This window comes from Calonectris borealis, chromosome 1, assembly GCF_964195595.1.
Source record: "Calonectris borealis chromosome 1, bCalBor7.hap1.2, whole genome shotgun sequence".
Lineage (NCBI taxonomy): Eukaryota > Metazoa > Chordata > Aves > Procellariiformes > Procellariidae > Calonectris > Calonectris borealis.
Window position 1 is genome coordinate 69588649 of NC_134312.1, and position 25449 is coordinate 69614097.

General features: G+C 43.5%; 1 protein-coding gene across 5 annotated transcripts in view; it reads left to right on the top strand.

Annotated features, from left to right (window-relative positions):
- Nucleotides 1–438: 438 nt before the first annotated feature.
- Nucleotides 439–25449, top strand: part of IL17RA (interleukin 17 receptor A) — a 29894-nt gene continuing 4883 nt past the window's right edge. The window contains exons 1-11 of one of the 5 annotated variants that reach the window (XM_075159491.1): nt 439–573; nt 10510–10534; nt 13424–13570; nt 14782–14906; nt 15940–16066; nt 17994–18041; nt 18137–18294; nt 19531–19608; nt 20041–20116; nt 20201–20215; nt 24410–24511. In XM_075159491.1, the coding sequence (XP_075015592.1) occupies nt 520–573; nt 10510–10534; nt 13424–13570; nt 14782–14906; nt 15940–16066; nt 17994–18041; nt 18137–18294; nt 19531–19608; nt 20041–20116; nt 20201–20215; nt 24410–24511 (955 nt within the window). In that variant the 5' untranslated portion in view covers nt 439–519. Of the gene's footprint in view, nt 574–883; nt 1121–10509; nt 10535–13423; nt 13571–14781; nt 14907–15939; nt 16067–17993; nt 18042–18136; nt 18295–19530; nt 19609–20040; nt 20117–20200; nt 20216–24409; nt 24512–25449 lie in introns of those variants that run through there. The other 4 variants (XM_075159464.1, XM_075159456.1, XM_075159474.1 and 1 more) reach the window with 4 other exon arrangements.

Below are 25449 nucleotides of genomic sequence, written 5' to 3' on the forward strand. Positions count from 1 at the left end.
TGTTATCTCCAGGCTCAGACCGGCCCTCAGTTAGACATTTGCCACCACAAAACCACACGAAACCGCCGTGCTCTCGGCTGTCAGTCGAAGCCTAGCAAATGGGTCAGCTTTGCTGAAAAAGCTTGCTGAGCTGGAAACCCGGCTGGGCTCCCTGGGGCCAGGCTACAGCTTTGTGTGAAAACCATGAGTGAAAACCATGAGGTGAAAACCATGGCAAACGCCGGGTGAAAGCCGGCTGTGGGTGCCCTGCAGTGTGAAGAACGGTGCGAAACCCCGAGTGAAACCTGTGAGACAGCTGAAACGCCGTGAGCCAGCTGAAACGTCGTGAGCATCGTGGATGAGTAAAAGGTTTGCACAGCCCCCGTGCGCTGGATGCGTTTAGAATAGCCCCACGAGAGGACAAATACAGCATACACCAATAATGCTTTTTATTGGGTAGTCGCAGACCGCTGCTGCTGCCGGTTTTTAACGCTGACGGTATTTACTCGACGCCAGAGGCATGCACCGGGGAGGACGAGAATGCAGACCTCGGGCACCCCTCCGTTTACCCGTGAACGCGACGACAAACCCCGGGTAAAACCAGGTTTGGCTCCACGGCCCCGACCTCTGCCCACAGAGCTGTCTCCAGCGGGGCTGCGCCTCCCGTCAGGAGTCACTCGGGGCTCACAGGAAGCCGAAGCAGGGCGGGGAGGCCGTGGAAGCCACCGCCTGCCCCGGGCGCAGGCCCGGGCGGTGCAACAACTGCCGGCGCGGCCCAGCCCGCTCCGCACGGCCGCTCCGCCCCGGGCAAAACAACCGACCCAACGGTTACTTGCGGCGGGCGGGCTCCTGGGCCGGGGCCGCAGCCCCGCCCACTGCAGGGCCCGCCCACCGCAGGGCCCGCCCCGCAGCAACCTTAGCACCGCCCCGCCGCGACGGCCCTTCCTCAGGTGAGGGCCGGCACCACCCCGCGCTCAGGTCCGGAGCCCGGAAGCCCTGAGGCCCTGGCGGCGGGGCCATGGCGGGCGCGGGGCCGCGGCGGCTGCCCCTGCTGCTCCTCCTCGTCTTCCCCATCCCGCCCGCCGGCGCGGCCCTGCGGCTGCTGTTGGGCGCCGCGCCGCCCTTCACCTGCTCCCAGCTGGTAAGCGCGGCGGGGTTGGGAGTGCCGGGAACTCGGAGGCGCCGGCAGGCAGGCGGCGTAGCCGGGCAGGGCACGGGCACGGGACCGGAGGCGTCCCCTCAGCCTCCGCAGCGGGCCGGGCCCGGCGGCAGGGCCGGGCAGGCGGGGGTTTCCCGCTTCCTGCGGTGTCTCGCGCCGCCAACGGCCGCTAACCGCTGGTGTGCCGGGAGGGGTCCCACGCGCGGCAGTCCCGCGCGGCTCGGGGCCGGGACAGAGACGAGGAGCGGCGGGCCGGAGGCGGGGGGGCTGCTGGGAAGTTGGGATGAGGGAGCGGCTTCCCCGCTGGAGGGGTTGGGGGGGGTGCGGGGATCAGCGCGGTCTCGCTCGCCCGGGAACGGGCTTGTCGGGCGGGGGCCCCGGGCCTGTTCCCATTCCGTTCCCTCCCGAGCGGGGAGCAGCAAGTGGCTCTGGGTCAAACGCCCCGGAGCCACCTCAGTCCCAGCCGTGGCCCCGCGTCCGCAGACGGCCCCGGCGGCCAGAGCCTCAGGAGGGGAGTTCTCTCTAGCGGGGCGAAGCTGGCGGCCAGCGCCGGTCCGAAGCGGAGCCTGAAAGTGGGGGGAGCAGCCCGGGCTGGCAGCGGGGTGGCGGCGCAGGAGGTGCCGCGGACGGGTCCCCCCTGCCGAGCTCTCGCAGCTGGGTGCCCCGTCCGAGGTCGGTGGCGGTTATGGTCCTGCTGCTGACCTCATCCTTGTGTCACGCTGTGTTGCTCAGTTAAGACCCGGTATTTGTTTTTGCATAGTTTGGGGGGGTTGGTTGTGGTTGGTGTGGGCTGTGTGTATCAAAGCAACTGTACATAGCGCACAATTGCATTAACTTAATGTTAAACTAGAATTATAAATACCGCAGAATTAGCCTGGCTATGTGATGGCTGCCAGGAAATGCCTGTCGCTAACATCTGTGAGGGGCCGTGGCTGGGGCTGAGATTTGCTAAAACTGCGTGAAATTACTGAGCAGGATGTGAGTCTTTGCTAATAGCTGAGGTTGCTTAATGTCCTAAATGTTTTAACCTGTTCCTTGCAGCTGAGGGGTTTTTAGGAGGAAGCAGGGAATTGCTGCTGAAGGAGTAGGTAAACAAACATTATATGTACTTGAAATTGTGAAAAGCCAGATTTTGGTTGCCTCTTCTCCCTGTGAAACCAGCCAGAGAGGATATAGATTGAGAGGTGCAGATGTGGTGTCTATGTAAGAAATGAACTAATCAACCTGAGATAACTTTGGCAGCCCAAAGTGTGAACTCCTAGCTGGTCTCTCTCTCTGGGATTTTTTGGTGTTTGTTTGTTTAGGTTTTTTTTTGTCTAAGATACATGTAAAGAGTGTGTAGGAGGGGGAAGAGATCTGGTTTTGCTTTTTATTTCTGTTAACATTAGCTGTGCATGCATAAACAGGATAATGGGCAGCTGTCTTCTAAGCTAGAAAGTTTTATACGTCATGATGCACTCTCAGCAGTCTAGGGATGTAGCTATAGACATACATAAACCAAAATATGTCCTTTGGCATAAAAGCCAAAGGACACAATTTTTGCTGTACATGTTTCCTATCCTTTGTCTGTTCTGCCTCCTTTCCAATGTTTGACCATATACTTACCTCTGTTTTACCTGATCTGTGCTCTGCTGCCTTCGCTCCTGTTTAAAAATACCCCAAGAAAACAGTCCACTTCTGCAATTTTACTTCAGGCTAGGCATTGTGGAGTTACAAAATGCAAAATCTTAGCAAAGGGGAAAGAGGACATTACAATATTGCTTAGGCATCTAACATAACCATGGGTATCCCAAACATTGTTAGTCACACAGAGCTTGAGTAACACATTGTAGAGTTTCTGTGAGTCCTTGAATGCTTGGGCTTTGACTGACTTTGTCCTCCTGGCTGTACCTCCTTTTTTTAGGGAACGTGAACCGCAATAACTTGGTGAGGTGTTCACCAGTACATCACCAACTTTCACTGAGGAAATGTGTTGCCCCGCACTCTGGGTGTGCTCATAGGTCAGTGAATGTGTAAGTCTGCTGCTTTGGCCTTGTCTTTCAGTAAGCCGTTTTCTAAAATGCAGACAGACATAAGAAAAATGAGCTGATGAGCAGCTTCTTTAGAAGCAATTGCAAAGCTGCTGACACATACAGGAAAAAGTACCATCAACTGAAGTTATGACAGTTAAAAACAATATCCCCTTTCCCTGTCTGTCAGTTGCACTGTTTTCAGAGGATGATTCAGTAACCCTTCCAATGAGTGACTGCAGTGTGGTTCAAAAGGGAAGCTGTGGCTGAGCAGGGTTGGTGAGACCCACTTCCTTTTTCTAACCCACTACACTCACACTGCAGTTGCTGAGCTTCGGAGTAGGTCAGGGCGAGCAACAGCAGTTTTGTCAGCAAAACTCTCATGTGGCAGAGGCTGTTTTGGAGATGGAGTGGTGGAGGGAAAGTGTCGTATCAGTGTTGGTAGAGACGTGTAAATTGTGAAAGTAAAACTAAATGCTCTTTAACAGCTCATCTTATTAAAATGCCAACAAATGCACTTAATGAGTCTTATTCATCACCACTCCATCAAACCTGCTCCGCTGTAAGGCTGAATAGCATAGCTGCAAATCCAGTTCCTTCTAGTAAGTATTATTTGAATATGTCATCTGCAGGGAGGTGGGGTTCAGGTTTCTTTCTATGCACAAGGGAAAAACATCCCACAGCTTAAATACCTATCTGGTTGTTCACCATCAGGTGTTTAATCACTGTGTTCAGTCATTGGGCCGTAACTGTTTCACGACACGGCATGCCTCGTGTCCTGGAGGAATGCAGTGTTTATAACCCTGCCATCTTTAAGGGGCTGGATAGGTGTATGTAGTTTGGTCTTTGGAATCCATCTTGCCAGCTTGATGGATATTCACTAAAAGTCTCTGGAGAAGAACTGATGCAACATCTTTCATGAAAGTGAATGATGGCGGTGCACGTGAGGAAGACTTTTCCTGGTCCTCCTTTACAAAGATGTTCATTTTGCCTTTGCTATTGACCAACCTCTCTCATTCCCCTCTGTGGCATCTTTTTGTTGTGTAGGATGTTACCATAAACCACAGTCATACTTAGTGCTGCTAAAATATTTCTGGACTTCTTGGCACAAAAAGGATTAGTGATCAAAACTACGAAACTTCAGCATAAAAAGGGTTAGTGATCAAAACTACCAAAATATGATAAAACTTTAAAACTGATTTTTGTGAAGAAGCTTCAACTTCTGAGTTTGGATTTGATTTTGCTGAGAATTTATATGAGGGCAAGAGAAAAACTTAGAAACTATAGAGAAAAATGCTTAAAAATAAAAACAATTTTGTAGAAGATAGTTGTTTTCTACTAGTCTTACACAAATCATCTTTCAGCAGTTATTCCTGTAACATGTTCATGTCCTATTGATCTCTGCTTCTTTTAACTAAGGACTCAGGAAAGGGAAACTGCAGTAAACTTCAAATTGGCCAAGCCTCAGAAGATATGTGGAATGGCTTATAGGTGAGAGGCAGATTTTGGGAAGCTGGAGTCCTTCCCATTCAGCAGCTGCTCTTTAAAAGAAAACTGGATGCTTGCCCAGCTCATGGCAGTTTCTTGCTAGTTACCACAGCATCCTGCTGGGAAATCTTGGCCTCCTATTAATTTAATTGAATTGTTATGACATGGTGCTGTTAATCAGTTTCCCATTTTTTTCAGATTCATATGATTCTCCATGGCGTATGGTCTGTTCTTTTTTGATGTCAAAAGTAACAACAATCTTGGAAAAAAGAGTGAATGAAACAGTTGCTTAGCTTTCTGTGAAAATATGGCAAGTAAACATGAAGAGTTGACTGTGCCTGTCCTCCTCTGCTCATAATAGTTTCGGGCACCACCTCACAATCGTCTTGTTCTTACGTTTATGCCTTCCACGTCTGTAGTTTTGCTTGTTGGGCCTGCAAGGCAATAGGAAGCTGATGAGAAGAGAACATCTCAATTTAAGCCCCTTCTATAATAATGTGCAGAGCATGTTGCCTGGCTGTGGGCTCCATCTTCAGCTTTTCTGCAGAGCTCTTCATTTTTCTTCCTTCTCCTCCCATTTGTCTGCTTGTCTATGTGCAGACTGACACATGTCGCAATTCTGTCAACGCTTCTTCCATGCTTCTAGCTTTATGTGGGCAAGCAGAAACAATCATCGCTGTAATTTTATTTCTATTGTATCATCTAAATTTGTGCTTGCTCAAGTAGGGAAACCAGGTTAAGTACTTCTGCTGGCCACAGTTTTGTTAATGCACTCTGAGCCAATGCATCAGATAAGGTTTTGGGTTGGTTGGACATTTACAAGGGAAAACCAGCAGGTATTCCCCCTGGTGCTGAGGAGGTAGCCAGTGCAAATCTAGAAGTAGTTGACTTATTTTACTGCAAAACCAACTTGTCTTTTTCTTTAATTGCTTCCTGGCTTTTGGATGTCATTTTCTGGAGTTACAGTTTCTTGGTATAAAAGTGTGCCCTCAGCTGCAGCCTAGCCCAGTCCAGTTCACCTAGGCGGTATCCAAAAAGGAGATGAGGGTTTGCATGGTGACTGCTTTCTAGGTATCCTTTGGGGTGGTTATATCTCTGCCTGCACTGTGGCTGTATCTTCTCCTTCTGTTATCTTTGCTTCGTTATGCCAATAGCGAGGACTTCCTGGCTGGATTAATTGTTCTGGGCGTTTTGGGCTGTTAGGTCATCCCTGTAGCGCTTTGGGGACTGGGAAGGCAATGGACCAACAATTGGGTTGGTGCAGGCTGCACTGTGGTGGGAGAATCTTTCCCCCGGCTCTTGTGGTAAACCGGCTAGGTTCTTAGCTAACTGGTGGCAGCTTAAAACACTCCAACATAGACAGCTACACATAAAAAAATGTTACTGGCACAGCAGGTAAACAGGCTAGTCTGAGGTAGGAAAAAAAAATATGTAGGTAGCCCCTTGAAAATCCTGAGTAAGGTTGGGGGACAGTGACACACCAGAAAAACTATGGTTGTTTGTCTCCATAGAAACCCAGTGTTGAAAGGTAACAGATATCTTAATTGTCAAGTTTCAGTTCTGAATCCTCATCAACTGACTGATGGTTCCTGATTAAGCTGTTGGCTTTTTAATGAATGTCAGAAAGGGCACAGCCTCATCGATGCTGGGAGGAACATTGCGAGCACTTTGCCTGGGACAATAGACCTTGAGGAAGAGATAATCCATTTATCCACTGTGCTGGTTCAATACTCATATTGATCATAAAACAAAAAAGGGGAAATGCAGCACTTCCTCATTTAACCATGTCTTATTTGCTAATAAACAGAAACACCAGCACTCAAATGAAAGCAGATGTTGCTGCTCTTCAGGCAAATAATGCCTTATAATTTATATAAGTGCTTTATCATGATGCAGTTTACAATAATTACTGATAACTGCAACAGCACAAGGACAAAATGACTGAATATTAAGTGATAGGTTTTAATAGAAATCATTAAATTACAAATGAAAAACCATGGTTAGTAACCAGTTATTTTTGTTGCCTGTTGTGGTTCACCCCAGCTGGCAGCTCAGCCCCACACAGCTGCTCACTCTCTCCCCTCAGTGGGATGGGGAGAGAATTGGAAAAGCAAAAGCAAGATAACCTGTGGATTGAGATAAAGACAGTTTAATAAGTAGAGCAAAAGCTGTGTGCACAAGCAAAGTGAAATAAGGAATTGATTTCCATCAGCAGGCAGGTGTTTAGCCATCCCCAGGAAAGCAGGGTTTCATCACATGTAACAGTTACTTGGGAAGACAAATGCCGTAACTCCCAACATCCCCCCTTCCTCCTTCTTCCCCCAGCTTTAATTGCTGAGCACAATGTCATATGGTCTGGGGTATCCCTTTAGTCAGTTGGGGTCAGCTGTCCCAACTGTGTCCCCTCCCAAATAGGCAGGTGCCCCCAGCCTACCTGCTTGGGGGGAGCAGTGTAAGAAATATAAAAGGCCTTGATGCTGTATAAGCACTGTTCAGTAATAACTAAAACATCCCTGTATTATCAACACTGTTTTGGTCACAAATCCAAAACACAACACCATACCAGCTGCTGTGAAGAAAATTAACTCCATCCCAGCCAAAACCACTGTACCTGTTTATGCAAGGGGCATTGTCAGGCTAAATAATTTACCGAAGAAAGTCTGATTAAGCAGTGAAGTGTTAGGAGTAGGTTTTTTTCATAGCTTAATCTGCATTTCCGTACTGGTAGTTACAATTTATATTTTTCTCTTTTTCAGTGATTGTATTTTAGCTAGTTTTGGTTTGGTTTAATCAGCATTTGCTTACTTGCTTTCTAGGTTTTTTCCATTATCAAAGGATTTAGGTTGCAGATGCTATGTGGGAGTGTTCCGGGGTGGGGGGGAAAGGAAACCTGATGTGGGAGGTACAAAGTTGCAGTAAATTTCTATTAACTATACTTGTAATCCATTTTTTCTTAAGTCCGACAGGTTCTAAATACTCAGTGGAGGATTTGTGTGCAATAATTAGGTGCAGTATAATTGTGAAAGTACAGTTCAGACTAAATTGTATTTATATTCAAATTGATCAAGTTGATTCCCCTAGTTGTGGCTGTTTGACCTTTTGAGCACAACAATAATAGTGAAAAGGACCTCTTACATGTTGTTACACATTGACATTAAGTTCATAGATTTATTTTGCTCTTGGTTATGTTAGAGCTCCTCTGCCCCACGCAGGGCATTGCTACACAGCTTTTGGGGCCATTTGTCCCAAGATTCCCATCTAGCGAGACCCTGTTTGGGTGTTTCCAGAGTTGTTAGTGCCGCAACCTAGGAGTGAGGCTGGGGATCCAACAGTGACTTGAAAACTTGAAGAAGATCCAGAGCAAAGGTAAGGGAGAAGGCAGGTGTCTTCTGCAGGTGAGCTGCTAATATCTGGGGACTGAGGGAGAAAGGAAGAGGACAGAGTGAGAGAACAACAAGGAAAGGTTCAGTGTGTCACTTTTTATCCCCCTTCCCTCCTCATTTATAAAAGAAACTTTGATTAACAGTGCAAAGTAATCGGAATATTTGTTCTGACTCTGGGGTGTTGCCTTAGTCCTAACTTAGTGCAGCAAAGATAATTTCATTTTGAAAAATACAACGTTGCTAACTGGCCGATAGGAAAACAATTCTTCACCAAAGTTCAGTTCACAGGCAAATTGTCATATAGATTTGTACGTATTTAGAAGTTCAGAGTGGCCAATTAGGCAGATTCCTTCCTTTGAACTGATTGAAATATTTCCTAAATGATAATAAAGTTGGTCAATATTACACAACTTGGGTGTTGCACTGAATCTTTTTCAAAATACCATATTTTGGGTATGTTTGTAGTACTGCTTATTGGAGTGTGGATGTGTTACTTGTGAAGGGTGCCTGATGACTAGATTTATACCTGTGTATTGTTTTGACTTGTGTAACAAAAGCCTGGAAGAGATTTTTCAGGTTTTATTTTTTATATAAGCATGAGGAGCTTAATGCCAAATGTGCCTGCTTTCACTTCAAGGTGTGTAGGAACACAGATTCGTTAGCTGAAATGTGAGTGTTAATGTCAGAAGTATTTTTTCCATAGTCAGTAGAACTCTGCTCATTTTTGAGATCAGTTGCTTAGCACAGCTTGTATGATACCTGATTTAACCAATTGCTTATACTTTGTATTTCCTTCAAATAATAAAAAGCTTATTAATTGATGTGATGTTTTACTTTCACTAGGACTTCTTCAAAGGCAGGGTGCAGTTCTGTCTTGTTACAAGCAGAGAAAAGCCAGCACAGCTGTGAAAGAGCAGTGCCCACCTTCCTCCTCAGGCCTGGTGGTTTGTTCCCAGCCTTTCCCATACAAGCAGGAGCAGAGGTGCAGCAGAGCAGAAGGGCAGAAGATCTGGTTCACAGCTGACCTCCCTTCCTCCCCTTGAGTCGGTTTCAGGCTGTAGCCGGGTGCCCGTGTGGTCACACGCATGCTTGTGCCAGCACAGGGCAGGCTGCAGTGCTGGGGTGTAAGTGAAGGGAGGTTTAGGGCTGCATCTCTGGCAGTGATGGTGTCTAATGCCAACTTAATGCCTGTGAAACTTCAGCTTTCCGTGCCGCACTGGAGGGCATGTACCGAAAAGGCACAGCTGGCTTTTTCCAAGCATCCATCCCTGAAAATGTAAATGCAATCACTTGGATAGCCATGGCTACACCACATTAATAAGCTAAGCCCCAAATTCACTTGGAGCTGACTTTAACAAGTTGCAGAGAGGTTAAAAACCCCGCTGCCTTGCCTCCCCCACTGGAATGAATTATATTGTGGCAACAGTGTGACAATAATATCCACCTTTATATGTCAAGGCACGAATGGGAGGAAACCTAGCCTTCATCTTGATTTACTAAGTCAGTGAAAACTTCAGACTTCCTTATCGCTAGGAATTTGCATCACATTAACTAAGCAAGCTTACATGTTTTTTCCTGGTGACTGTGGGGTCTTCCAGTGTAAACAAAACATACCTGGGGGAAACCAGGCAGTGCCCACATAACTTCTGGTTGCTTCTTTATGTTCAGGACATCTTTATTCTTAGTATGAGAGAGCCTAATTCTAATTAATTTTTCTTCCTTCCCGGGTTGCCTCTCAAATATATCTCTAGGAAGTAAAATCACCATATCCTACTTACAAGCCTGGCACTTATTAAATGTTGTCTTTTCCCTTCCCTGCTTCTTATGAGGCATCAGGAAAAAGACGAGCCGTAACTGATGCAGCCTTTCTGTTCAGGCAATACAGAACCGTTCATCGCTGTGTGCTGCTAGTCATTTATCGAATTTAAGTTTTTAGAGTGTCATTGCATAGTGGTTTTGAACCCAAACGTAAGATGAAGGGGATGCCCTGCCGTAGGCAGTACGTAACCCAGTACTTCAAGCCTAGCTGTAGAGAGCTCGTGCTTCCAGTCAGATGGGCTTAGACCTTGCAAGCATTACCAGCAAGATCAGTGCTGGGTAGCAGTAACTTAAAGCAATGGTGTTTAAAAAACACACCCATCTACTTCAAGCAGTCTTTTGTGTCACACTGGTTTCTATTTTCACAGTCCTGGATTTTGGAAGGTTTTCACTATCATCACCTTGTATTTTTGCCTCTCCAATTTTTTTCCATTATTGCAACTACTGCTGTCACATATGCAGTTCAGGTGTGCACAGGTTTCATGCCCTGTGTCCTTTGTTTTCTGATTAACAACTTTGTGCAATGTTTCTTGATGGTTAATTTTTCCAGCTTGTGTGCATCACTGTTCACTGAATTGTTGGCTTCCTGCCCCTCCTGCCACCAAGCAGAAGCGAATTACTGTCAATCCAGTTTCTATTCTGAGAGTAATATTCTTGTTTTTCCCCCCCACAGGATTTAAACTGCCTCGTAAGAAACAGTAAGTAATATTTTTTCTTCATTGCAGTTCTTTCATCAGATCATGCTTTTTTTTTTTTAACTGGGTTCATACAGCAAGTGCTTCCTGGTAGAATCAGATGTAAAGTGAAGCACTGCTATCATGCCTTGCTTTGGTAGTTTTCAGTTTGATCCATAATCAGCTCCAGCTAAAAGAGGAATGGGAAGTTAAATCTTTTTCAGGATAGAATTTGGGGGTGGGCATGGGGTGGGTGGAACAGAACCCAACTTGTTTAGTTTCTATTTAAAGCTGGGATGGTCAATTTTTAAAGAAATGGGAATTTTAGGGCAAGTTTGTCAGTAAATGTTCATTACAAGCTATTATATGTATGATAGTACTTGATGAAAAATTAATGTATGAACTAGAATTAAAAAAGGGTCATAAAGGGGTGCAGCTGAGAGCAGTTAGTGTAAATTATTTGGCATAAAGTCCAATGAATTAACTTGATCATCTTAAAGGTCTTTTCTAACCTAAATGATTCTAAGATTTGAAAAAGGAAAGGAGTTACTGTAAGTCCCGCTGAACAAATATATTGGACATATCATAGGTGTAAGAGGTCAAGTCTTAGCAATGGCACACATCTGAAACACTTTAATATAATTATGGGTAATATCCTTTAAAAAAGGAGAAAGTTCTGCATTTGTCCCTTTGGTATACAGAGGCATCTGAATGGCACTGCAGAACTCCTTGGCCTTTCTTTGCAGTCGTTGTTCTAAGCAAGCTCATTTCTGCCTCAGTGCCCAACTCTGTATCTTACTGGCTCAAGTATTTTTGTAGCTATGCTTGGCATGCCAGATCACGGAGATGACTATGCTGAAAATAACCAGATTTTAAACTTTTTTGGCAGGAGAGGGATTGGGTGGGATCGGATTGGATCATATTTCCCACTGGCAGACAGCCATTGGAATACAGCTTGACAACACGGCTAAGCCAAGCTGCAGCTCCACCATTAAAATGCTGCCTTATTTGTATATTTGGTTTAAATTCTGCCTTATGGTTCTTGTTATGTTTTTCTGCTCTAGGGGAAAGATTTTTTTTTTTTTAGTGCTTAGTACACTCTTTTCTGAAAGGTACTTTAATCTTAACAGGTTTCCTATAGATATTTTTTGGTAGAATGAGCATTTGAGGATTGTCTAATTACTTCCTACGCCTAAAACCATGCTGTCACAAGAAGGGATAGTGCCCGCTTTCCGCTGTTCCCGTCAGTGAAAGTGTACTTCAGCAGGGGGGACTGACTGTGCACGGTGTAATTCCCCCCCAGACTGCTGGGGGGAAAGTGCTGCTCTTACCTCTGTCCCTGCCAGCATCTGGCTGTGCGCTCCCACCGCTTCCCCCGGGACAGTGCCAACAGCGGTGGGTCTGCAGGCTGGGCTGCTTCCTTGAGCTCTGCCTGAGGGAGTAGCCCACCAAGGAAATGGCGAAATCTTTGTTTGGTGGGTCATTTTTATGAACCAAATCATCACACAGCCCCTTGGTTGTTTGAACTCATGCAAGGGAATAAGTGGAAAAGGTAGCCAAGAGAGTAACCTTTCATCAGCAGCATGGATTTCTATCAGCTGAAACTGGTAGCAAAACATGTTTTGCTTTTCAGGAGTTCAGCCTACAAATTTATTGTCTGGCTCTTCGTTGTTCTCTTTTCAACATTACAGTGGTTTAGTGTGGATGCAACAAGTAGCTAAAGAATATCGTACAGATCTCTCCAAAGCCTGTATAATCGTTTTACCTTTTTTCTTTTTTTATATATTCAGTGATCACGCTAACCTGTTCATATGATTCATAGATTGCATGACACCGCTCATATTCAGTAGTTTTTCTACTAGTTTTTCAGCAGTGCTGTTATAAATAAATACTGTTATAAATTCTCATTAGGTAAATATGGCCTACACTATATGTGCTTAGATGTATATTACAGTGTGTCAAGAAGTTTTGTCTGAATGGGTCCAGTATACAAAGTGACTTAGATTTGTTTTTATTGACAGTTCTGCCTTCCCCTCCTCCCAAGTCTGACAGTTATCATATGCTCTATCATCAGTTATTTTATATTTACTTCTAGATTGTTGATATTTTTTAGAAAAATGCATACCATTGGGCCTACGCTCACCCCTGCAGAGCTATTTAAAACATTCAAACAGTCATGATTTCCCACTTGCAACTCCTCTTTGATTTGTCAGCCTAGTTCTTCCTGTGTTTGTGCTTCACTGATATTCAGCAGAGCTATTTTTAATATGCTTTGATAAGTCAAATGTCTTACAAAAGTCTAAGTGGATCATGTCTGTCTGATGCCTGTCATACCTCATTTCATTTTCTGATGAGTTTACAGGACCGGTTTTCCTTAACACTGTATTAACTAGCATAAATTATTTTTCTGTCCGGAGAGCTCATTAGTTTAGGAAAGGCATAATTAGCAGTTGCTGGAAGCTAAATTCGTATGTATATTCAAATTAGAAGTAAGACAGTTTTTAAACAAAGTAATTGACTATTGGAACAATTTCCCTGGTTATCTGATGGACTTCTTATCATTGGAAGGCTGGAGATTAATACTAGTCTGTTTCAGCAGTAAGGTATGGACTTGCTGCAGGAGATATTGAGTAAACTTACTTGACCTGTTTAACCTGACTACATTGATTGTGGTAATTACTAATGGATTTTAAGGAAAAGAGGAAGTGTAAGTTACTAGAATGAGTGAGTTCAGAATATTACAGGCAATTTATAAAGTACTTGCGTGCTGAAAAATGCCTTTCTGAACTGTGAAGCAGTCTGTCACACGGTTTTGCCTTCTGAGTAACCCTGACCCAAAGGGCAGACCATAATTGCAATTAAGCAGAGTTTCCTTGGCCCTGCTCTAAATGGTGGCTTTCATTTGCTGGACAGGTACCTGCATGGAGGCGAGCTGGCTGCAGGTTCCCATGTGGACTCCTTCTGCTCCAAGCAGTCTTCATGTCTCTTCTGATGTTTTCCGTCAGATGGATGGAAACCTGCTCCCTGTGCTTCGGATAGAATGGAAAGTGGCCACTGATGGTAAGTGGTGGTTGTTTAATGTGACCATGGCGCGGAGGAATTAAGTGTGATCTAGTAAGGATAGGGAGGAGAATTATGGGTTGAAGTCTCTTACTGATCTAGTCATGAAAGCAGAGCTTTGAAATTTGGGGGCTTGGCTGCTTCGTTTTATTTGTTTTGGGGGATGATTTTGGTTTTTCTTGGTGACTGAATTGGGGCTTTGTGTGTGCTGGGTATTCAAGAATTTAAAATGTTTCCACTATGATATTTAAAATGGGAAAAGCAGATAAAAATGGAATCAAGCGACTCACACCTTTACCATTGCAGTGAGGGGAGAAAGGAGGTTCGCACTGCAAGCATTGCCTTTTCAAGGCATAGTAATGACTGCAGCAGTCTCATGCAGGGGAATTACATCTGTGAACTGAACAAATGAGAATTAATTTGAGAGAGCACAAATAGCTTATGTGCTGTTAACCCAGTGCAAGTTCCTCCCCTTTCGGGTAATCTAGTCCTTGTAACTTAGGTTTCCTATATGCAGATGTGTCTTGATAAAGGAATAATTGTCTCATTGTTGGAGCCTAAATGAGTACCAGTAAGTCAAGTTTTCTCACTCTCCAAATATCTTTGATTATTTTTTGTTTGTTTGTATAGTGTTTCCTTTGCATGCTCTTGTCCATGGTTTTGCACTGATTCAAGACAGAATTAAACACATTCATTTCTTCCTTCTGCAGGGCCTGTGTCTGAGGGCTGTATAGAGTTATTATCTCAGTATAGCTATAGTAGTGTAGAAGCAGGTGTGACTGGGGTAACCCAGTCATTTTGTGTAGCTATGGTTATAAACTTTCTCATTGGGATTGTCTGTACCAAAATAAAAGCGTGGTTGCTTTGGTGCCCAAACTGCATGAAGCAGCCTTAAAAGGCAGAACTAAACACAACACTGAACCTGTGGAACTGCCAGGGTGTCTGGAAGAATGAAGTTGCCTTCTGTTCTGCCCCTTCATTTGCACAGATGGAGGTCTTGCCATGCAGGACAACCTTTAGGCTGAAAGTGCTGTAGTCAACCCTGCACGCTCACTTTTTCACGGCCAGTTATCATTGTGTTGGGATCCCCAGCACTTCAAAGGAGTAAGACTGTGACAAGACTAGGCACAGTGGTAATCTCTGTGGGGGTTGCAACCTCTACACGTGCAGATGACAGGAAAAGACATCTCTCTCTGTCCCTATGCCTGCAGCTAGCATCCGGTATCTCCGAGGGGCAGAGCTGGCTGTGATGCAAGTGAACAGCAATCAACAGATCTGCGCCCAGTTTGACTTTCAGAACAACTTGCCACTTCAGGTCCGTCCGGATGGAGGCCGGGTGAGTGCAAAGGTCTCTAGACTACTTTTTCTAGTCCATGGGTTTGTTTGTGCTTTCACTGTCATACAGCAAGGTTATTGATTTAAAAAGTACAGTTGATGAAACAATCAAGATACTGGACTTGAGTCCTGCTGTCATTTCCAGTTGGTTTTACCCTTGTGTGTAGCTGTGTAGAAGCTGCTTGCTTATCCTGGTTTCTCTTTCACTCTTCCCATCCTTCAGGTTTTAAGAATGTCATCATTCTGGATGTTGTTTAAAGCAAATAATTGTAGGAGTTTTTGCATCCTGCTTGACAGCTGTGACATAGCCTTCTTTTTAACTCAACCCTTTCTTTTACTTCCACTTCTTTCTTGTACTTTCTTGCTGTGGAGGAGAGCACCAACCTTGGGGGTGGTCCTTCAGCTTACACTCAGTCTAGGAAACTTGTCAGAAAAATGCTGAGCATCCACAGCTCCCTTTACAAACAATAGGAATCTGGAGTTTGTTATCATGTGGAATTGGGCCATAGTTGGCTTACTGCCTGGAGCCAGAGCCTCTCCAGGAATTTGCACAGCATTGCTGATAATGTTGAAAACAGTATAGATTTAAGAATATATTTATGGAATGGCCAGGTACAGAACTATATATGTAAAAGAGCAATTCTAAATGCTTAGCACTTACACAGCAATGCAAGATACATACTAGACTAGAATTTTGGTCTCAAATTGCATATTTTAGCCTCATTTCCTTTTAGTTCAGAATGTAATTAAGTGGAAACTCCATGTAGTTGTTTGGCATGAGACTGTTGTATCAGTTCAGAGATCCCAAGAAATAACTGTACTTTTCTCATTCCAAACAGAAGAATTTGAGATAGACCAAAAGACTGGTATATTTAATACACCCGAGTTCCATTTTTTTTATAGTCAAACTTCAGAAAAAGGGTCATAAGGGATGAGGGAGCACAGCTGAACAGGACCAAGTCAGCTGTTAATTTCAGTGCCTTTATAGGACAACTTTCTCATTTTAAGTCCTTGTGAATGTGTTTTGTTTTCAGTGGAATTTCACTTTTGACCGTTTTGAAGTGGAACCTGGCCAGACTTACCAAGTGACTGTCTACCATCTGCCCAAACTGGGCGTAGATGGAGACTACAATTGCAAGTCCATGTCTCTCACAATGCCTGGTAAGAGATGCTCTAGTTTGCTTAGGCCTTGAGCTTAGGACTGTGATGGTTTGTGGTCGAGGTGTTTTTTTTTTTTTCCAGACCAGACCCATGACCTGCGAGCAAGTTTGGCAATAGGATGACAGTATTATAAAAACCTGTTGTCCTTTCTGAATATTGCTGTTTAGAAAGTGCATGGTCCTAGCCTTATCCACAATACCACTGTGGTATATATCCAAACTGCATGTGCTACATGTTGCTATCCTTATTTCTGGGATCCTGTGTCCAGAAGTTTGTCAAATCTCTGCGTGGAATAATGTGCATGTGGAGGGACTACACTGCGAAGGCCAGACCCTTTGATTCTGATTGACTGTAGTTCCTACATGGAAAATACTGCTACAAAAATTTTATACGCTCACTAGAAAGCTGGACAAAACCTTGGACTTGGGCCTCTGATTTCTGAGAAATTGCATTTGTAGCTTGTCAAATATTCTGCTACAGCTACGGTTAAAGAAAAATTCATAATTAAACCTGAAAACTAGTATAGGTGCCCCTCTGATGGGCTCCTGGATTTTGTTGCTGAAATGTTCATCAGTGGAGCAGGCACAAAGATATTTCATCTACATGAATGGGGCTGTAGAATAGTCTTTCATGCTCTTGCAGACTATCACTGCAGCTTTTACTTAATTTTAAATCTTTCAAAGTTGCCCCTCTGCTTGTGGAAGCTGGAAGTACAGGCCAGAATTTCCAAATCAGAAGCAGTAAAGTTTGGCTTCTAATATTAAATTTAGACAGGTGAAGTTTGATTACGAAGACACAGTTAGGCATAATTTACCAAGAAACTTGACAGAGCTGAGTGCCTGACCTTTTCTTGTGTATATGAAAATTTTCCTATAACTAAAAAGAACTTGTTTTGTTGTTTTCCCTGAAGATGCTGAGCATCTGCAGTGCCCTCTGGCTGCACTGAATAGTTTATAAATATTTGGCACTCAATAAACTGGTTCATAATTTTCTTCTTAACTTGCTTATAGTTGTCAGCATGACTTTGTAGTTATAAAATGACAAAGTATGTGATGTGTCAGTCAATGTGAGCTGGAGAAGGAGAGGGGGCACTTGGTTTTCAGCCCTCTTATCCTTTCTTATACCTGGTCATACAAGAACTTCCTGGCTTTTATGCTCCACTGTTCTTCAGAAACTTAGTGCATTGTGTCAAGCTCAACAGTTGCAGGGATAAGACCTTACCTGTGAATTGCAGTGGCGCTATATATTTTCCAACTATGAAAGCTGGAAATTTAAGATATGCAATGTTTTCTTTCAGCTGTTTAAGCACGGAGTTGTTCCTTTTCCTTTGTGTCCAAACCCTGGAGAAGAGACATAGTTTAGGCTGAGACTTGTAAATCCCACATTGCAAGATGTTGAATATGTAACTCTGGATTTGACTCTGAAGAAAGTCCCAAAGAGCAGGGCCAATCTGCTAAATGAAGCAAAGAGAATTATAAATGTGGAAGAGTGTTTTGGGATCAAGAAAGATTCCAGCCTCCTAGTTTTCCTGGGGCAGAATGCTTTTGCCAATGATATCCCTGTGGCACTCTCAAGGTCCAGAGATCAATGTGAAGTTTTAATTCCACTATGACCCTCTCTGCACAAGTCTTACATTAGCAAGAGTTGTCAAATATTACTATTATAATAGTATTGTACGTTTTCAATCCTTTCTTATTAATTATCTCTGTTCTGGAAAAAAAATCCCACCATAAAATCAGTGGAGGGGCTAGTTTATACATTGGAGACAATACTATTCTGCTGCAGAATTTTGCTACTGCTTTGGAACAAAGGTCTCTACTCATGAAGGAGGGCTTAGTTAGGTGTCTGGCTTCTGATAAGAAAATAGGTGTTTTTCCTAAATGGAAGTACAATGTTTCTGACTAGTCACTGATGGTCTTTCTTGCAGACTGCAAGGACTCTCTAATGAAAAGAACCATCCCATGTATAAAGACAGGTAAAAATTTTTCTGTTTCAGTCATGTAGACATGGGTGCCCAGTTGAAATATTTCTAACAGTTGAGAAACTTGCGAATATCTGCACTACTTCCAGGCAGCTTGTGGGAGCCCAGGATCCACGGTAAAAGTCTAGATGATACAACTCTGCTTGTGAGCTTTAACCCATGGATGGAGTCAGCCCGATACCAAATTCATGTGGCCAGTTTCCTGAATGAGAAGAAGTGTAAAATGATCACACGTGATTTCACTGAGGTAATTACCTTCCTAAGTTATATCCTCTGTGGTAATTTAGACAAATGTTTCTTTAATGGTTGCTAAACAAGGAGTTGGAGCCATGATGTAGGAGATGCAAAGAACACACTTGTACAGCAATTTTCAAGGAATTATTTTCACAAAATTTTAATTACCTTTGGAAAGGGGAACTTTATTTCAGGAATTTGGTGGATAAAAAATCAAAAAGGGTTTTTATAATGCATGGAGCAGTCTGTAAACATTTGCAAAGAAAAACGAAATCTGGTATTTGACTATCCGGGCTTTACCACCTTTGTCAAGCCAATGCCTGGGGGATAAGACTAAATAAATCAATGAAAATTGAGGTGCAAAGTTTCAATAAATCATTGAAGTAGTTTATCAAATGTGATGGGGGGGTAATTAAATTTTTTTAGTTGAAGAATGAGTGGTTTTGTAACACGTTTCAATCAAACTGAGAATCAGTTCCTGCAGGTCTTACAGCCTGTGTTGTTGAGAAGCTCAAAGTAGATCCAGAGTGTCTTCTGACATAAGAAATGTTCCCCTTTGGGCATCTGAGGGAGAAGAAATGCTGAATATTTGGTACCAGTCTCCAGCCTTCCTTGGGGGAGGGCAGATATATTGGCATTCAGATTGCTTAATCTTTCCATTCCTTTCACAATTAAAACCCTTCGTACTGCACGCACTAATATGTATTAAGTTATTACTGACACAGCTGGTACAGAGGGGAATATACCTCATTTTGGAGTATATATCTGCTAGTCATTGTAAAGAATATATTTAGATTGTCATTATATTGATTGTGTACAGCAGGTAACAAGGACAACTTATTTGTCTGTTCTAGTGTCAGAAGCAGCAGTGTTGACAGCTTTTTAATTAAACAAGGAAGCTTGTTGATGTTTACACATTAAATAACTGAAGACATTTACATTGTTAAGAAACTGTAAGTTTAAGTTAACACATTTGAAGTTATACAATGTACATCCTTAATTGTTTCCTGTTACCTGTGCAGCCTTAGTCTGCTGTCTTAATTGTATTACCATGTCTGTCACACAGGACACCTGCAGTGATGGTGGCCAGACCATTACCCGTTTTGTTCTCTGTGGGCTTCTTGTTCCAAAAAAAAAAAAATTCCTGCTTCTTTGGACCACTCCATAGTCTCATGTCAAATCCTTTTCTTTTTTCCTGCTTTCATTCCATTTTCTTACTTCCCTTATAACTTGCATGTGATTTCTGCAGGGTGGACTGCAACAGCAAGTGAATGTCACAATCAAAATAGAGAAGAACATAAGAGCTTGCTGCAACTACAAAATACAGGTAGGATCTCACTGTTGTCCTGTGTCTTTCCTTCACCAACAAGGCAATGAGCAGCTTAGGAATGTTATGCTTTTTGCACAGTGTTTTATTCTGAGATTGCCTAATCCCTAATTATGTGTATCAGGGAAATTATGATTATGGGTGAAAGAACATTTTTTTATATAGCTGTTCTCTGTAGACAGTGGCTTTTCCTTAGTATAGGGTTGCCAAGTCAAAGACTGTGGAGTGGGAATGGCAATATGCAACCGCAGGAGCAAATTGCCTTCTTAATGTATAGTGTAAGAATTCTTGATTAATCTTATTTCTGAAGGGAAATGGGATTTCTGTGTCCCTATGCTAAAATACAGGGAATGTAGTGGCAGGGGGAAAATAAAGTGGGGAACAGAATTGCCTTTAAGAATAGTATCTGTTTTCTGAATTTTTCAACTGCAGATTCAGCCATTCTTTGCAAACTGTGGCACAGACTGTCTGAGACACTCCGCTTTCATCCCATGTTCACCAGCTCCAAGTGAGAACTGCTTTTCTGTAAATTAGATTCGCATTTTCTTACAGATGAGAGCTGAATTTTTAATGTACCTCTCGTCTTTTGCAGGTACAGACCCATCAGGTAAGAAGTTCTTCCAATACTGTGAAACTTTTGTTGGTGCTCTTTTCCTGTCACATAGAATAACAAATGATCCTCCCTGGGAATGACCCGATGGGCAGGAAATGTCCCCTTGTAACACTGAATTCAGAGTGAATTGTGTTAAGAGTTATTTCACCATGATTTAACAAGGCAAGTATTTGTATGCAGTGTGAACCTTAAAAAGCAATTTTTTTAGAGATACTTCACTTGCATAAAATTCTTTGAGAAACAGTTTTGACAAGAAGAGTCTTAATATAAAATACTTTCTGTCACTTTTCTCAGTGTTAAAAAATTTGCATAATATAAAGCAGCTTTTGGAGAGAATAGTTAGCATATATTCATTTTTATGAATGTCAAGATAAATCATGTGCATAATGATTTGACATCTTTTTTTGGCTGTAACAACACCTCTAAGGAGCTAGTTTGCCCAAGATTTAAAAAGAAAAATACACCTGTAGATTGAAAAAATACATCACCCAAAATGGTGATTTTTTTTTTTAAGATAGATTATATGAACGGGCAGGACATGGGCAGCATGCCTGTCAAAGCTGGGTAAACATTGCTGTTTAGAGGAAGGTTATTGATCTGTATTTTCAATGTGCTGCTGTCCTGGTTTCGGCTGAGATAAAGTTAATTTTCTTCCTAGTAGTTGGCGTAGTGCTGTGTTTTGGATTTAGTATGAGAATAATGTTGAGAGCACACTGATGTTTTAGTTGTTGCTAAGTAGTTTTTACAGTAGTCAAGGACTTTTCAGCTTCCCATGCTCTGCCAGGTGCACAAGAAGCTGGGAGGGAGCATAGCCAGGACAGCTGACCCAACTGGCCAATGGGGTATTCCATACCATATGATGTCATGCTCAAAATGTAAGGCTGGGGGAAGAAGGAAGGGGGCGGATGTTGGGAGTGATGGCGCTTGTCTTCCCAAGTAAGTTACACATGATGGAGCTCTGCTTTCCTGGAGATGGCTGAACACCAGCCTGCCGATGGGAAGTAGTGAATGAATTCCTTGTTTTGCTTTGCTTGCGTGCACGGCTTTTGCTTTACCTATTAAACTGTCTTTATCTCAACCCATGAGTTTTCTCACTTTTACCCTTCTGATTCTCTCCCCCATGCTACTGGGGGGGAGTGAGCGAGCGGCTGTGTGGTGCTTAGTTGCTGGCTGGGGTTAAACCACTACAGTCCTTTTTGGCGCCCAACATAGAATCATAGAATCATGGAATCATACAGGTTGGAAAAGACCTCTAAGATCATCGTGTCCAACCGTCAACCCAACACACCATGTCCACTAAACCATGTCCCTAAGTGCCTCATCTACACGTCTTTTAAATACTTCCAGGGATGAAGCACATGGGGTACAAAGGGTTGAGAACATGGGGCACAAAGGGTTGAGATAACACATCTGACCCGAGCAGGTTAAAACAAATTTGTTAGAAGCATTCATTAGATCAGTTTAGTAGTCACTGGTCACAATGTTGGTTTATTTGCTCTCAGAGTTGTTGGATCTGTTATTGGAGTTTTGTTATGTAGCACCTTACTGGCTGTATATACTGCTGTTTGTCAGTATTTATGTGGGGTTTGTCACCTCTGGGAGATGGATTAAGGTTATCGCTTTGCTACACTGTGTACCACTGGCTTATGGTATGATAAAATTATTGGTCATGAGAATGTACTCAGCACTGCTGTCATCCCTGTGCTTCGGGAGCTATCTCTTGGAAACTATTAATAATTACACTTTTTACCTCTTCTCCTCGGAGAGCCAATTTACGGGGAAGATAGCTTCCTTCACCTTCCCCTTCTCCTACAGGCTGATTACAATAGCTCTTGAGGATTTTGAATATCCTTGGGATGTTTAAACCAGCATGTTCCTATTGCTGTCTCCTGAATGTGTTTCAGGCCTCGTTTAAGGTTAAACAACTATTTAGGAATACCACCCAGAGATCTGCCCCGAGGCTGAATAGTTATGAGTGGCAGGGTGTGTGGGATAGTATGGGCAAGTGCCTAGGACAGTGGTCACCTCCCGTGTTTTGGAACTTCACCCCTGAACAAGTGCAGAATCCTGAAAAACCAGTAAAATATTTGGAGGAAGCATGCTGTCACCCTGGCAATTCCAGAGAGACTGCAATGTGCTGGGGCCTGGCCCATGCCTACCGAGCCCTGTTCAACACTATTCAGAACCCTCAAGGGGGAGAGAAGGTCTCCGGATCTGATGACAAAACGACAGGCACTGCGGCTACTCCAACCCCCGCGATGGGCACTGCAGCTACACCAACCCCCGCGACGGGCACTACAGCTGAACCAGAGGACCAACCCGTGCTGGTATCAGTTGCCCCAGTACATAAGAAGAAATCTTGGAAGTGAAAATCAGGTCGTTTAGAAAGGGAAAAGCAGGGCCATCATGAGGAGGAGAGGAAGAAGAGGAAAAACTTGTAAATGAGATGGAAACTAGCTGATCCCTATCCCTGAGTGAGTTGCGAGATAATGTGAAAAGATTTCAGCTGTCGTCCAGGTGAGCATATTATTACCTGGTTGCTCTGATGCTGGGATAATTGGGCCAGTAGCCTGTAATTAGAGGGGAAGGAAGCCAAACAGCTGGGATCCCTTTCTAGGGAAGGGGGGCATTGAGAAAGTGATTGGAAAAGGGGCACAAGCCCTTAGCCTCTGGAGGCAACTACTGTCAGGTGTGAAGGAAAGGTATCCCTTCAAGGAAGATGTTATATATTGCCTAGGCAAATGGACCACCGTAGAGAGAGGTATCCAGTACTTGAGGGAATCAGCCATGCTGGAGGTGGTGACCTGGACAACAACCAAACGCCCAAAGATCCAGATGAAGTCCAGTGCACGCGACCCATGTGGCAGAAGTTGGTAGGAGCGCACCAGCATCGTATTGCCAGTTCATTGGCAATACTGTCCTGGAAAGAGGAAGAAGCACCAACATTGGATGACGCGGTTGGCAAACTCCAGCAATACGAAGAAAGTATCTCTTCCTCCCTTGTCTTGGCTGTGGAGAAACTGTCCCAGAAGGTCTAGGCACTCGAAGAGGATATGTCCTACTCTCCACCTGTATGGACCAGTATCTCAGCCATTAGGAGTCAGCGTTCTTCTGCTCAAGAGAGTTATATAGAAGGTACACGCCACAGGGGCACGGAGTGGACATGAGGAAACTGGATGTCCTAGAGGCACGGGTATGTGAGTTGCAAGGAAAAACAATCACACAAGGGGGTCTCCCAGGAAAATTGCTGCTCCAGTTTTCAGAAAAAACCTGTTTCACGCCGGTCCAGTTTCCAGTGAACAGTTCCCCAGACAGAGTAGAAGGGCTGATCTTACTTTGGATTGTAATGAAGAAATTCTTGACTCTAATTTACAAGAAGTGGGTAGTGAATACGATGACCAAGACTAGAGGGGCCCTGCCTCCAGACAGGTGGAGGAAGGGGACAACCGCGTTTACTGGACTGTGTGGATTCGATAGCCTGGCACATCAGATCCACAGGAGTATAAGTCTCTAGTAGACACCAGTGCACAGTGTACCCTGATGCCATCAAGCTATAAAGGGAGCATAACCAGGACAGCTAGCTCAACTGGCCAACAGGGTATTCCATACCATATGACATCATGCTGAGTATATAAGTAAGAGGCGTGGTCCAGGAAGTAGTGATCACTACTTGGGTTGGAGGGTAGTGAGCAAATTGCATTGTGCATCACTCATTTTGTATATTCTATCATTATTATTGTTGTTGTTATTATTATTTTCCCTTCCTTTTCTGTTCTGTTAAACTGTCTTTATCTCAATCCACAAATTTTACTTTTTTTTTCCTCCCCTGTCCCACTGCAGGGGGCAGTGAGTGAGTGAGCGAGCGGCTGTGTGGTGTTTGGCTGCCTGCTGGGTTAAACCACTACAGCTGCACATATGGTTCTTTGTGGAGCATTTTTTACGGTGTAGAGCATCATCATGAAAGCAGGAATTTGTTTTGAGAAGTGACTGTGGTATGTTGTAAGGGGGAAGTGCTGGACTACCCATGGTTTTGGGCAGAGCCAGGGTCCTTCTCCCTTTGCCCCTGCTGCTCAGGAAACTTCTGTTCTTTGGTGAAACTCTATTTGTGTAAAGCAATGTCTGAGTGCTATTTTTGTACTCCAGGTAATACGATTATATGGCTCTACTGGTGTTATTTTTGTGCTGCAGGTGATATGATTATATGGCTCTACTGGTGTATCACTGGGATCTGTGTGTTACTGGTGGGATCAGTTATAGCAGGTGTGATCTGTATGACCAAAAAACGAGCAGGTAAGACTCATACCAGCTAGGAAGAAAAGATTCAATACTAATGCTATATTTTTCCTACTTCTGTACCTATTCCTACTGCTGTTTTCTTCCTTGCTGTTCTGATGTCTTGCCACGGAGATAATGCCTATGTAAACACCTTCTGTTTTACATCATAGGACTTGTAACATCCTAATACCATACCCCTAGTTAAGTAAAGCCTTCCATGGGTTATGCTGTCTGATACTCCGTTTTCATAGCGCTTCAGAGCTCATGAGGGGAAAAAGGAACTTCATAGTTCAACCCTTTGTTTCCTGCAGATTGCTACAGATATCTCTTCCATTTATTTTTCTCCTGCATTGTGTAAGAGTTTTGCAGGACAGAAGCTTCCTGTTTGTCTGGACTGTAGTCTTGTCCCTGTCACCCAAAGTGTCTACAAAATTCATTTTTGTACTATTTTGAGCTTAAATAATGTTTTTGAATTATGATGGAAGAAGAAAAACAGGACACAGAGGTTGACACTGAGCAGGTTGGAAAATTGGGTACTTAAGGACTAACTCCTAGTCTTTTGTGCTGCAGCCATGAGGCAGTTATCACAAGGAAACTGCAAATCACTAAGTTTTTTTTTATCTGAGAGGAGTAATTTGAAATCTTTTGGAAAATTTCTTAACATCAAACTTATCTATAAGATGTAGCTAGGGACATTTTAGTCGCCTCTTCAGAGAAGCCTCTTAAGAAAAAGCTATCTTTAAAAAAAGCCTCTTCTCCTTAAGGAGAGGTAACAGAGCAATCGGGGATTCTGTACTTCTTGAGGCCAGATCTGGGGAAGATGGAGAAAATTGGTTTTGAGTGCATTAGTTCTCCCCTCAAAGGAAAAATTTAGCAAAGTACGTAGCAAAAGTGGCTGTAGAAGAGTCTATTCATTTAGTATATTTTTTTTTATTAGGCTTCTCCCTCCCCAA